The sequence below is a fragment of the Gobio gobio genome (assembly GCF_949357685.1).
Source record: "Gobio gobio genome assembly, chromosome: 21".
Lineage (NCBI taxonomy): Eukaryota > Metazoa > Chordata > Actinopteri > Cypriniformes > Gobionidae > Gobio > Gobio gobio.
In genome coordinates this window covers 11,794,496-11,807,125 of record NC_137117.1, presented here as the reverse complement: position 1 = coordinate 11,807,125, position 12,630 = coordinate 11,794,496, and the positions used below count along the sequence as shown (strand labels likewise).

The 12,630-nt window shown below is 41.8% G+C and overlaps 1 protein-coding gene across 1 annotated transcript in view; it reads right to left on the bottom strand.

The window, feature by feature from the left end:
* The window catches only part of quoa (quattro a), a gene marked incomplete at its 5' end in the record, with an annotated part of 253,122 nt that overhangs the window by 40,618 nt on the left and 199,874 nt on the right, over window positions 1-12,630 (bottom strand). Inside the window, one exon of the mRNA XM_079802006.1 lies at window positions 3,210-3,407. Coding sequence (XP_079658132.1) covers window positions 3,210-3,407 — 198 coding nt within the window. The remainder of the gene's footprint in view (window positions 1-3,209; window positions 3,408-12,630) is intronic.

The window sequence follows — 12,630 nt, the reverse complement described above, 5'->3', positions numbered from 1 at the left end:
CAGAACAATAGATGGATGGATGGATGGATGGATGGATGGATGGATGGACGGACGGGTGGATGGACTGAACAATAGAGATAGAGAGATAGAGATGGATGGATGGACAGAACAATAGTGGATGGATGGATGGATGGATGGACAGAACAATAGTGGATGGATTGAACAATAGAGATAGATAGAGAGAGATGGATGGATAGATAGAGAGATAGACAGAACAATAGTGGATGGATGGATGGATGGATGGATGGATGGATGGATGGACAGAAGGACGGACGGATGGATGGATGGATGGACGGACGGGTGGATGGATGGACCGAGAGAGAGGGGGGATGGAGAGAGAGATAGAGAGGGGGATGGATAGAGAGATAGAGAGAGGGATGGATGGACAGAACAATAGTGGACGGACGGAGGGGTGGATGGTTGATGAATGGATGGATGGACAGAATGATGGATGGATGGGCTGATGGGTAGATGGATGGATGGATGGACAGAACAGTAGTGGATGGATGGATGGATGGATGGACAGAACAGTAGTGGATGGATGGATGGGCAGAGTGATGGATTAATGGATGGACAGAACAATAGTGGACAGACAGAAGGGTGGATGGATGGATGGACGGACGGGTGGATGGACTGAACTAGATAGATAGATGGATGGATGGATGGATGGATGGATGGATAGAACAGAAGTGGATGGATGGATGGATGGATGGACAGAACAGTAGTGGACGGATGGATGGACAGCGCCATGGATGGATGGATGGGCAGAGCGATGGATTAATGGATGGACAGAACAATAGTGGACAGACGGAAGGGTGGATGGATGGACGGATAGACGGACGGACGGGTGGATGGACTGAACTAGAGAGATGGATGGATGGCCAGAACAGTAGTGGATGGATGGATGGATGGACAGAACAGTAGTGGACGGATGGATGGATGGATGGACAGAACAGTAGTGGACGGATGGATGGACAGCGCCATGGATGGATGGATGGATGGGCAGAGCGATGGATTAATGGATGGACAGAACAATAGTGGACAGACGGGGTGTGGATGGACGGATGGACGGACGGACGGACGGGTGGATGGACTGAACTAGACAGACAGACAGACAGACAGACAGACAGACAGACGGAAGGGTGGATGGATGGACGGATAGACGGACGGACGGACGGGTGGATGGACTGAACTAGACAGACAGACAGACAGACAGACAGACAGACAGACAGACAGACGGAAGGGTGGATGGATGGACGGATAGACGGACGGACGGACGGGTGGATGAACTGAACTAGACAGACAGACAGACAGACGGAAGGGTGGATGGATGGACGGATAGACGGACGGACGGACGGGTGGATGGACTGAACCAGACAGACAGACAGACAGACAGACAGGACGCTGTTACAGTCTTACTGCATTTTTTTTAAAGTATGTTCTTTTCCTTCACTCTCCAATTATATATTACCTTTAGCGCCAATGTGTGTATTTTCATGCATTCTGAAAACATTTGATTTGTAAATAATAAGAGGTGGCAGTGCAGCTGATATTCCTCAATATGTAACATGTGAGTGTTTTAATCATTTTAAAGCCAGTTATAAATGTCCACATTCCAGTGTTAAATGCTGACAGCCAAGAATTAAACAATCACAGCCAATTCTATTAAGATCATTCTTCTTTTACTAATATAGATAGTGATTATGAATTGAAAATGAGGAAGTGCAGCTCATGGCGCTGGCTTCAGATGAATATCTGTGGAATCAGACTGAAGAAAGGACAGCGCATCAAGCGCAAATATTCTACTAGAATCTGCATGGAGTGATGCTCTTGATGTCAAAGACATGTCCTATAATCACTGCGCTGGAGAACATCTGAGCAGACGGACATCACATGGTCTCTCATTGATTGACCTCAGATACTGTGGTCTAGAGAACTCTTCTGAATGAGACGGCGGTCTGAAACGCTTCTCAATAAGATATCAGAGTGATGAGAGCCTCTCATATTAGCTGAGCTCAGACTGTCCCAGCTGAATAACACCAGATAACGTGCTACTAACAATTTTCAGACATTATTGTCAGTTTGAAAATTTTGTGTTTGTTAGTAACCAGAAAGCATCTACAGTATAAGAGAATAAGAGTAGTCAATGTACACTATTTCCATTTTTTTTTCTCATTAACTTAATATGAATGTAAAGAGAAAGTGTTTCTTCAACTTTGGACATTTTATCTCTTGGGTTGATTTTTATGATATACAATATTTCATTTAGTTAAATAATGGTCACATTTAATGCCCTATTATACCCTTTTACAATGTCTTGATTCTGTTTTTTTGGCTCTACTAGAATAGGTTTTCATGCTTAAATGTTCAAAAACACGTATTTTTTTCCCAAATATTTGACACAGCAGGAACTTTCCCCACGAACGAGGGACTTTGGGCTGGTACGCGTTGGGTTTCGACTGGAGGGACCAGGGTCTAAATGAAGTTCCGGGTAAATATTTCCCCCTCAGAAAGTCCCTGTTCGCGAGATTGTATTTTTTTCAAAGTTCAGGAACTTTCGGTGGTGGGACTTGGGCGCTACACATGCTGATTGGTTGACTCCACGCAGCATTTTATTCCGACCACCATTTTTAAAAGTCTCTTGTGGTGCGTGGAGTAAGTTGTTTGCTAATCGAATCAACAATGGAGTTTAAAAAATATTACAGATGATGAGGTTCAGGCATTATTAAGCTTCTAGCGGGACCACCGGACTAATTTGCCTAATCTTCACGGTACTTTAAACAGCGATGGAAATGCAGACAGCAACAAATTCTGGGCAATTTTGGTGGAAACGCGGCCATTGTTGCAGCTTCCCTCTTCCCAGTCTGTGAGTAACACTCTGTTTAGTTCCTGTCTCTGTGTTCATTCCCAGAAGAAAACTCAAGACTACACTCTGCTGGAGGGACTTTGTAACTTTACAGAGCTTTTTCATGCTCAAACAGCAACATTACACACTAAAGACAATGTAGAAAAATAAAGCACAATCGGACCCCTTTATGAGAGTTTACTTTCTAAATGTTTACAGTGCCAATAGTTGAAGAAACCTGTGTATGTTTTAGGTCCTGGCCTCCATTTTTGTGTGTTACTAGTTTGACTGTAATTTCTAAGGTCACTTATTTATACACCCAATCCCCCCCCCCCCACCCCCCCACCCACCCCCCCACACTCACACAGGCCGCCTGCTGCACGCTTTCCAGAAGGTTCCTGGCAGGGATGAGGAAGTCGGTCAGACACTGGAGGGCATCTCCGTGGTAATGAGCGTCGATGACCTGGAAGAGCTGGCTGAGGACGGTAGAGGCCGTGACCTCAAACGGTGGGTAGAGGGCGGACAGACAGCTCTGGATGGACGAGTCCAGGGACTCTGGATTCTGTCAGGATACACAGACATGCAGTCCATGAAAATAATAAATAGCACATTTAAATATTATGTGATGTGCATGTTGGTCATATTGAGGTAACTGTATTTCTATATAACAATGTTAATGTATTTGGTCTTTGTGGAATAGATGCTGCTGCTGTTATGGTTGCTGCTGCTGTTATTGCTGCTGCTGTTGCTATGGATACTGCTGTTATTGCTGCTGCTGTTATTGCTGCTGCTGTTATTGCTGTTGCTGCTGCTGCTGTTAAGGATGCTGTTATCAATGCTGCTGCTGTTATTGCTGCTGCTGTTATTGCTGCTGCTGCTGCTGCTGTTATTTCTGCTGCTGCTGCTGCTGCTGTTATTGCTGCTGCTGTTGCTGCTGTTATTGCTGCTGCTGTTATGGATGCTGTTATCGATGCTGCTGTTATGGATGCTGCTGCTGTTATTGCTGCTGCTGCTGTTATTGCTGCTGCTGTTATTGCTGCTGCTGCTGTTGCTGCTGTTATTGCTGCTGCTGTTATTGCTGCTGCTGCTGCTGCTGCTGTTATTGCTGCTGCTGTTATTGATGCTGCTGCTGTTATTGCTGCTGCGGTTATGGATGCTACTGCTGCTGTTTTGGATTCTGCTGTTATGGATGCTGCTGTTATTGTTATTGTTGCTGCTGCTGTTATGTATGCTGCTGTTATTGCTGCTGATGCTGTTATTGCTGCTGCTGCTGTTGTTATTGTTGTTGTTATTGCTGTAATTGCTGCTGCTGCTGCTATGTATGCTGCTGTTAATGCTACTGCTGCTGTTATGGATGCTGCTGTTGTTGTTGCTGCTGCTGTTATGGATGCTGCTGTTAATGCTACTACTGCTGTTATGGATGCTGCTGTTGTTGTTGCTGCTGCTGTTATGGATGCTGCTGTTAATGCTACTACTGCTGTTATGGATGCTGCTGTTAACGCTACTACTGCTGTTATGGATGCTGCTGTTAATGCTACTATTGCTGTTATGGATGCTGCTGTTGCTGTTATGGATGCTGCTGTTATTGCTGCTGCTGCTGCTATTGCTGCTTCTGCTGTTGTTATAGCTGCTGCTGTTGTTATGGATACTGCTGTTATTTGCTGCTGCTGTTGGTATGGATACTGCTGTTATTGCAGCTGCTGCTGCTGTTGTTATGGATGCTGCTGCTGCTGTTATTGCTGCTTTTGCTGTTATTAATGCTGCCGCTGTTATTGCTGCTGCTGCTGCTGTTATGGATGCTGCTGTTGTTGTTGCTGCTGCTGTTGTTATGGATGCTGCTGTTATGGATGCTGCTGTTATTGCTGTTGCTGCTGTTATTGCTGTTATTGCTGATGCTGTTATTGCTGCTTCTGCTGTTGTTATTGCGGCTGCTATCACTGATGTTGTTGTTATTGTTGCTGCTGCTGTTATTGCTGCTACTGCTGCTGTTATTTCCTCTGCTGCAACTGTTATTGCTTCTGCTGCTGCTATTTCTGCTGCTGCTGTTATTTCTGCTTCTGCTGCCGCTGTTATTGTTGCTGTTGTTGTTATTGTTGTTGCTGCTGCTGCAACTGTTATTTCTACTTCTGCTGCTGCTGTTATTGTTGCTGTTGTTGTTATTGTTCTTGCTGCTGCTGCTGCTGCTATTTCTGCTTCTGCTGCGCTGTTATTGTTGCTGTTGTTGTTGTTGCTTCTGCTTCAACTGTTATTTCTGCTTCTGCTGCTGCTTTTGCTGCTGTTATTTATTGCTTCTGCTGTTATTTATTGCTTCTGCTGTTATTTATTGCTGCTGCTGCTGTTGTTATTGCTGCTGCTGTTGTTATTGTTGCTGCGGTTATTGCTGCTGCTGTTGTTGCTGTTATTTCTGCTGCTTTTGCTGCTGCTGTTATTGCTGATGCTTTTATTTATTGCTGCTGTTATTGCTGCTGCTATTTCTGCTGCTGCTGTTATTTATTGCTGCTGCTGCTGTTATTGCTGCTGCTGTTATTTCTGCTTCTGCTGTTATTGCTGCTATTATTGATGCTGCTGCTGTTATTGCGTGTATGTAAATATAACCATAGACCTAATCAAAGTCCAAACACAGGCATCTTCTACTAGAATCTGGTCCTGGAAGAAAGATTTATGCTAAGAAATTGTCTCTCCTAAATATTGAGCTCAGACTTACTTGGTTTTTTTTTGCTTGTGAGTATTACTTACAGACACACAGACAGACAGACAGACAGACAGGTGTGTGAGACAGTCTGTGGGGAGTTTTCAGTTTCAGATTGAGTTCTCTGACCCTCAGGCCCAAATCCTCCCCTTTCTCTGGATCTGGATTTAGCCTCTCTGCTGGTTCAACAGGGGTAATGGACATTCCTAGTGTCCAGTGGGCTCAAGCATGTGCACACATGTATGCACACCATAGAGGTGTACATTTAAGGACAAGGGCCCAAAAGGTTTAGAGACCCAAGAGATGGGGACCGTTTAACTGTTATAGATCACTCAGGATTTCATGTCCAGATGAATTATTATAGTATTTGCAATTAAAAAAGGAAAAACAAGTAATTGCAAAAATGTTAAATTGACTGTTTTCTTTTTTACTTGTTCCTAGTCTTAAAGTGACCCTATTATACTAAGTTCATAATTTTGTTTTTGAGACTCCTACCATAGGTTTACATGCATTCAAGGTCAAACAACACTCTTAATATCAATTGCAGCATCAGCTATTTTCTCAGTGTCTGAAACGGTTTGTTCAAAGATTTGGTCTCTCTAAACCCCTCCTTTCTGAGAGCTTCCTTGTCTGATTGGTCATATGACCCAGTCTGTTGTGATTGGTCTACTCTGCTCTGATTGGTCATATGACCCAGTCTGTTGTGATTGGTCTACTCTGCTCTGATTGGTCAGATGGCCCAGTCTGTTGTGATTGGTCTACTCTGCTCTGATTGGTCAGATGGCCCAGTCTGTTGTGATTGGTCTACTCTGCTCTGATTGGTCAGATGGCCCAGTCTGTTGTGATTGGTCTACTCTGCTCTGATTGGTCATATGACCCAGTCTGTTGTGATTGGTCTACTCTGCTCTGATTGGTCAGATGGCCCAGTCTGTTGTGATTGGTCTACTCTGCTCTGATTGGTCAGATGGCTCAGTCTGTTGTGATTGGTCTACTCTGCTCTGATTGGTCATATGACCCAGTCTGTTGTGATTGGTCTACTCTGCTCTGATTGGTCAGATGGCCCAGTCTGTTGTGATTGGTCTACTCTGCTCTGATTGGTCAGATGGCCCAGTCTGTTGTGATTGGTCTACTCTGCTCTGATTGGTCAGATGGCCCAGTCTGTTGTGATTGGTCTACTCTGCTCTGATTGGTCATATGACCCAGTCTGTTGTGATTGGTCTACTCTGCTCTGATTGGTCAGATGGCCCAGTCTGTTGTGATTGGTCTACTCTGCTCTGATTGGTCAGATGGCCCAGTCTGTTGTGATTGGTCTACTCTGCTCTGATTGGTCAGATGGCTCATTCTGTTGTGATTGGTCTACTCTGCTCTGATTGGTCAGATGGCTCAGTCTGTTGTGATTGGTCTACTCTGCTCTGATTGGTCAGACGGTCCAGTCTGTTGTTATTGGTCTACTCCTACTCTGATTAGTCAGATGGTCCAGTCTGTTGTGATTAGTCTACTCTGCTCTGATTGGTCAGATGACCCAGTCTGTTGTGACTGGTCTACTCTGCTCTTATTGGTCAGACGTTGTCCCCGGCAGCCAATGAAGACCATAGACTCGCATTATGCAAATTTGTATGTAAGACTGGAATTACTGACGACTTGTTTCAGCCAGTTCAGAATCGCTTCTTTCTTTTAGGAGATAATAATTCCATTTATCTGCACTTTGCAGACCTTTTAGCTTCACAAACAGCTATATTACACACTGCATGTAATATTTGAAAAAGTATAATAGGGGCACTTTAATGGCTATTCACAACTATTGTTAATTCATAACTATAATTAATTATGAAGTTTTAATAATCATTCTAATTTTATGAGAAGAGCAAATTTCACACCACAACTGAAAAGATAACAACAGAGGAACGATATCAAAATGATTTTTCCAGCTGATGAACAATAAAAACATTGACAGCGAATCAGAAAACATCTGACTCTAAACAGCAGTGTGAGGTTAAAAAAAGAAAATTCTTCGAAATAATGCACTTTTAACTTTCATAAAAATGAAACTACTTTCCATTTCTGCTGAGATCTCAAATCCCTCTTACATTACAGTTGCTTTTGAGTGACTTTATCTACTGGTATGTCTAACATTTCTAACATGTAGTTTACCTTTAATGAGAGTGATATATGCTTCTTTATATCCAGCCCGGATCATTTCTTGTGTTTTATCGTGTGAAGTGTCTGACGTGAGAATGGACACGTCTGTGATACTGGATCTGTCCTGCCCGGTATATTTCTGACTGATCCGCATTTATGTCGAGAAACCGACGCCACTTTTGAAGACTTGCTGAAATATACTCGCAGCGACCTCGAATCTCCTCTGACCTCAGCGGCCATCCATCAAATCACATGACTGATGTGTGTGTGTGTGTGTGTGTTGGGATTTAGAAGGGATGTAGTTCCTAGTGTCCAGTTTCTCATACGCACAGACACTTAATAGAAACAACATTATGTAGCACTGTAAAAAATAATATATTGGAGTAAGTTTTACAAGAAAATACGTAACACTTTATTTTGACTATAAGTAACATTGAAACATGTCAACTAACTCTCATTAGAGTATTATTAGACTATCTGCTTAATATCTGATTTAGTTGCTTTATTGTGATGCTCCTCCAACAGACATTTCTACTGCCTATAAGCACGTCAACTTATTCTACTAACCCTAAGCATCTACTAACACTCAAACGAGAGTTAGTTTACATTTTTGATAAAATGTTACTTATAGTCAACAGAATGTCTAAAGGGGACCATCAAAATAAAGTCTAACCGAATATACCATTTCAGTCGTTTAATTTCAAAATTTCACATTTAGTTGCTGTTTTACTGGCAATTTCTGAGTGAAAATTGTTTCTCCACCTATTTATTTTCAGTGAGTGCACACACAGTAAATCCAGTCAGGAGAATAAAATTAGTTGTAAAACACATTTGAAACCATTTAGTGACAGACAAAATCAGGAATGGTTCGATTTTCATTTGCATTTTAACTGATCCTACACAGATACAAATCCTGCACCAATTTTTGTGTTAATTATTAATTGATGAATTGGTTGTATTTATCACTATTTTGCTTGCATCCTTGCTATATTTATTTACTTGTAAATCATTTTCTTCCTCAGTATTTTTGTCTGGAAATATTTGTACTGGAAAACAAGATGCATTTAATTAGGAAGCTAAATTACTTAGGATGTCAAGTCTTAAAACCTATGAATAATTGATCAAAATTAAGCAAATGAAAAAACAACAAGTAAACGTATCCGCCATTGGGGTCAGAAAAAGAAACTGAATTTAATTGGAAAACAAGTTCATTTTTCTTAATCCATTGGCAGACATTTTTCTTGTTTTAAGTGTAAAGTTAATTAATTTTGCTTCTCAAGTGCAGAAAATGAATCTTAATTTAAGAATGTATAGATATTTGTACTGGAAAACAAGCCAAAAATACTAAGGAAGAACATAATTTTTTGAAGTGTGTGTGTAATTTTTTTTACTTTTAAGAGAACAAAGTATGGTTCCTTTATCACATTGGAGCAAATGTTTTCATGTTTATCCAGGACAGTCAGGCAACAAAGAGCATTCAAGCATCTGATGCATGAGGAACGATGACTTTCCTCAGAGGAATGTCATGCGTTATGATTCACTGTCGCTGCTCTTTTCTCATGTTTCTTTCTGAAACTTTCATACATGCCATGAAGTGATTCTATAAAATGCCACAGAGCGTCATATTGGTTTGCAGAATGAAACGACAGTATGTAAATTATCTCTTTGCATTATCATTAACAGTTCATGATAGTCACAGGTGCAGAAGGTTTGAATACAGAACAACTAAAGTTACCGTACCATTCTGACCAGACGACAGCGCCTCTCCAGTTAAACCTCCATGTCAACTATCTCTGAAGTCCCACTGAAGCAAGTAAGTGATTTATGTTGTTAAGGAATCCATCCATTCTATCCGTATCTGTCCAAACTGAACACTGCAGGACTCTGATTCCTCTGTCTGTCTGCTGTGTCTTTGAAAAGGGGCTGTCCACAGCTCAGAGAGAGAGAGAGAGAGAGAGAGAGTCCCTGTTATCAGGGATTTCCTTCTGCTTTTAAAAGTAACGTCATGTATGAATACGTCACATATGAAATGGTGAATGTACCAGATTCTACACAATACTTCAAAGAATACAATTATGGCAAATGTCTAAAAAAATAGATCCCAGTTGAACCGTTTGGTGCGTATAGCAATGAAAGTGGTTGGTCTAGGGGTTTACCCCAATCTACAGTCTATAGCCAACAAAATTATTTTTAAACGGGCAAATAAAATGACTTTGGACCCTTTTCATGTGCTTTATCCAGAATTCGAACAACTTCAATCTGGTCGATGTTTTCGTACTCCAAGGTTCATATACAACTGCTATAAGAATTATTTTGTTCCTCTGGCTACAAGGTTGTTAAACTCTAGTTCAAAGGACACCACTGTGTGATTATGTATTGGTGTGGGTATCTTATTATGCAGCTTACCTGTATTGCCCAAAAAAATTTCCCTTAAAGGGACAAATAAAGTTAAGTAAACATGGCATAGAATCATCCAGCCACAATTCTCCTCACATATTCTGATCTTTATTTAATTTGTAAATAACAAATTATAAATTATAATTTACAGCTGAAATCAATTTGTTTCATAATTGATGGATTTTACAACATTAACACAGTTAATTTCTTGTTGTTTACTGTGAAGCTGCTTTGAAACTGTCTGGGCCCTATTTTAACGGCACGGCACAGGTGGACTTAGGACGTGTCTGTGTCCGAATCCACTTTTGCTAGTTTAATGACAGGAAAAATGGTCAGGGTGCCTGGTGCATGGTCCAAAAGAGTTGTGCCTATAGTCTCTTAATGAGTCATGGGTGTGTTTTGGGCGTAACGTGTAATAAATCAGAGTCTCATCTCCTATTCCCTTTAAAAGCCAGTTGCTATTCACATGGCGGAATTTGTGTGCTGAAAGACTCAATGCTTCTCCGGAGAGGAATCCTTTATTTTTTATATTTAAAAATGTGTGCGTGCTGCTGCGCGTCCCTGTGTGTGTAATAAGCAGAGTGTATGAGTGTTGTGCACCCACCTATAGACGCATATTACTAGAATGTGAAAATGATAACTGCGTCGGGCTGAAACTAGCAAAAAACACGTTGCACCCAGTGTTCCAATGCGCCGGGTGTATGATAGGGCCCTCTGTATTGTTTAAAGTGCTGTATAAATACAAAGTTCTGTCATGAAACTCTTGATTGCACAGGCTGAGAGGTCCTTAACTCAATCTGCTAGCAATCACATTCTCTATAGAGCACAGCTGATTGGTTCCTGCTGTATCAGTAGCCAATGAGCTCGCTGCCCAACCTTTAAATACTTGGTCGGCATTTGCTGTAGCAGTTGCAGCTCTTTCCGAAACCCTCCACCTTCCCCAGCTTCACCTGTATAGATCTACTATGGTAACTCATGTACGCTTTATTGTACAGCTAACTTGCTCACAGCAGTGTGTTGTGTATGTATTGTATGTATTTGTAAGTCCCGTACTTGCTCTGCAGCAACAGCAGCAGAAATAAAAACAGCGGCAGCTTAATAAAGGTGACGAGACCTTAATTTAAAGTCTTCATGATATGGCACTTGCAATGCATTTAATTTTCATAGTGTGACAAATTTCACTGTTAAATATGATTATTTAAAGAATATTTAGTTGCATATAAAAATGTATATTTAATACAATAATGTAACATGATTATATTAATGATTATTTTCCATCAACCGCACAACCGATATATAGTAAAAATAAAAATACATAGTCCCACTTTATATTAGGTGGCCTTAACTACTATGTACTTACATCAAAATATAAGTACAATGTTCTTATTGTGTTCATATTGTATTGCACACACTTTTGCTGATATCGAGGTGGATACGGGTAAAGTTAGGGACAGGTGTGGTGGTATGGGTAAGTTTAAGGGTAAAGTTAGGGACGGGTGTGGTGGAATGGGTAAGTTAAGGGGTAAAGTTAGGGACGGGTGTGGTGGAATGGGTAAGTTAAGGGGTAAAGTTAGGGACAGGTGTGGTGGTATGAGTAAGTTTAAGGGTAAAGTTAGGGACGGGTGTGGTGGAATGGGTAAGTTAAGGGGTAAAGTTAGGGACGGGTGTGGTGGAATGGGTAAGTTAAGGGGTAAAGTTAGGGACAGGTGTGGTGGTATGAGTAAGTTTAAGGGTAAAGTTAGGGACAAGTGTGGTGGTGTGGGTAAGTTTAAGGGTAAAGTTAGGGACAGGTGTGGTGGTGTGGGTAAGTTTAAGGGTAAAGTTAGGGACGGGTGTGGTGGTATGGGTAAGTTAAGGGGTAAAGTTAGGGACAGGTGTGGTGGTATGGGTAAGTTTAAGGGTAAAGTTAGGGACAGGTGTGGTGGTATGAGTAAGTTTAAGGGTAACGTAAGGGACAGCTGTGGTGGTGTGGGTAAGTTTAAGGGTAAAGTTAGGGACAGGTGTGGTGGTATGGGTAAGTTTAAGTGTAAAGTTAGGGACATGTGTGGTGGTATGGGTAAGTTTAAGGGTAAAGTTAGGGACAACTGTGGTGGTGTGGGTAAGTTTAAGGGTAAAGTTAGGGACAGGTGTGGTGGTATGGGTAAGTTTAAGGGTAAAGTTAGGGACAGGTGTGGTGGTATGGGTAAGTTTAAGGGTAAAGTTAGGGACAGGTGTGGTGGTATGAGTAAGTTTAAGGGTAAAGTTAGGGACAAGTGTGGTGGTGTGGGTAAGTTTAAGGGTAAAGTTAGGGACAGGTGTGGTGGTATGTGTAAGTTTATGGGTAAAGTTAGGGACGGGTGTGGTGGTATGGGTAAGTTAAGGGGTAAAGTTAGGGACGGGTGTGGTGGTATGGTTAAGTTTAAGGGTAAAGTTAGGGACAGGTGTGGTGGTATGGGTAAGTTTAAGGGTAACGTAAGGGACAGCTGTGGTGGTGTGGGTAAGTTTAAGGGTAAAGTTAGGGACAGGTGTGGTGGTATGGGTAAGTTTAAGTGTAAAGTTAGGGACATGTGTGGTGGTATGG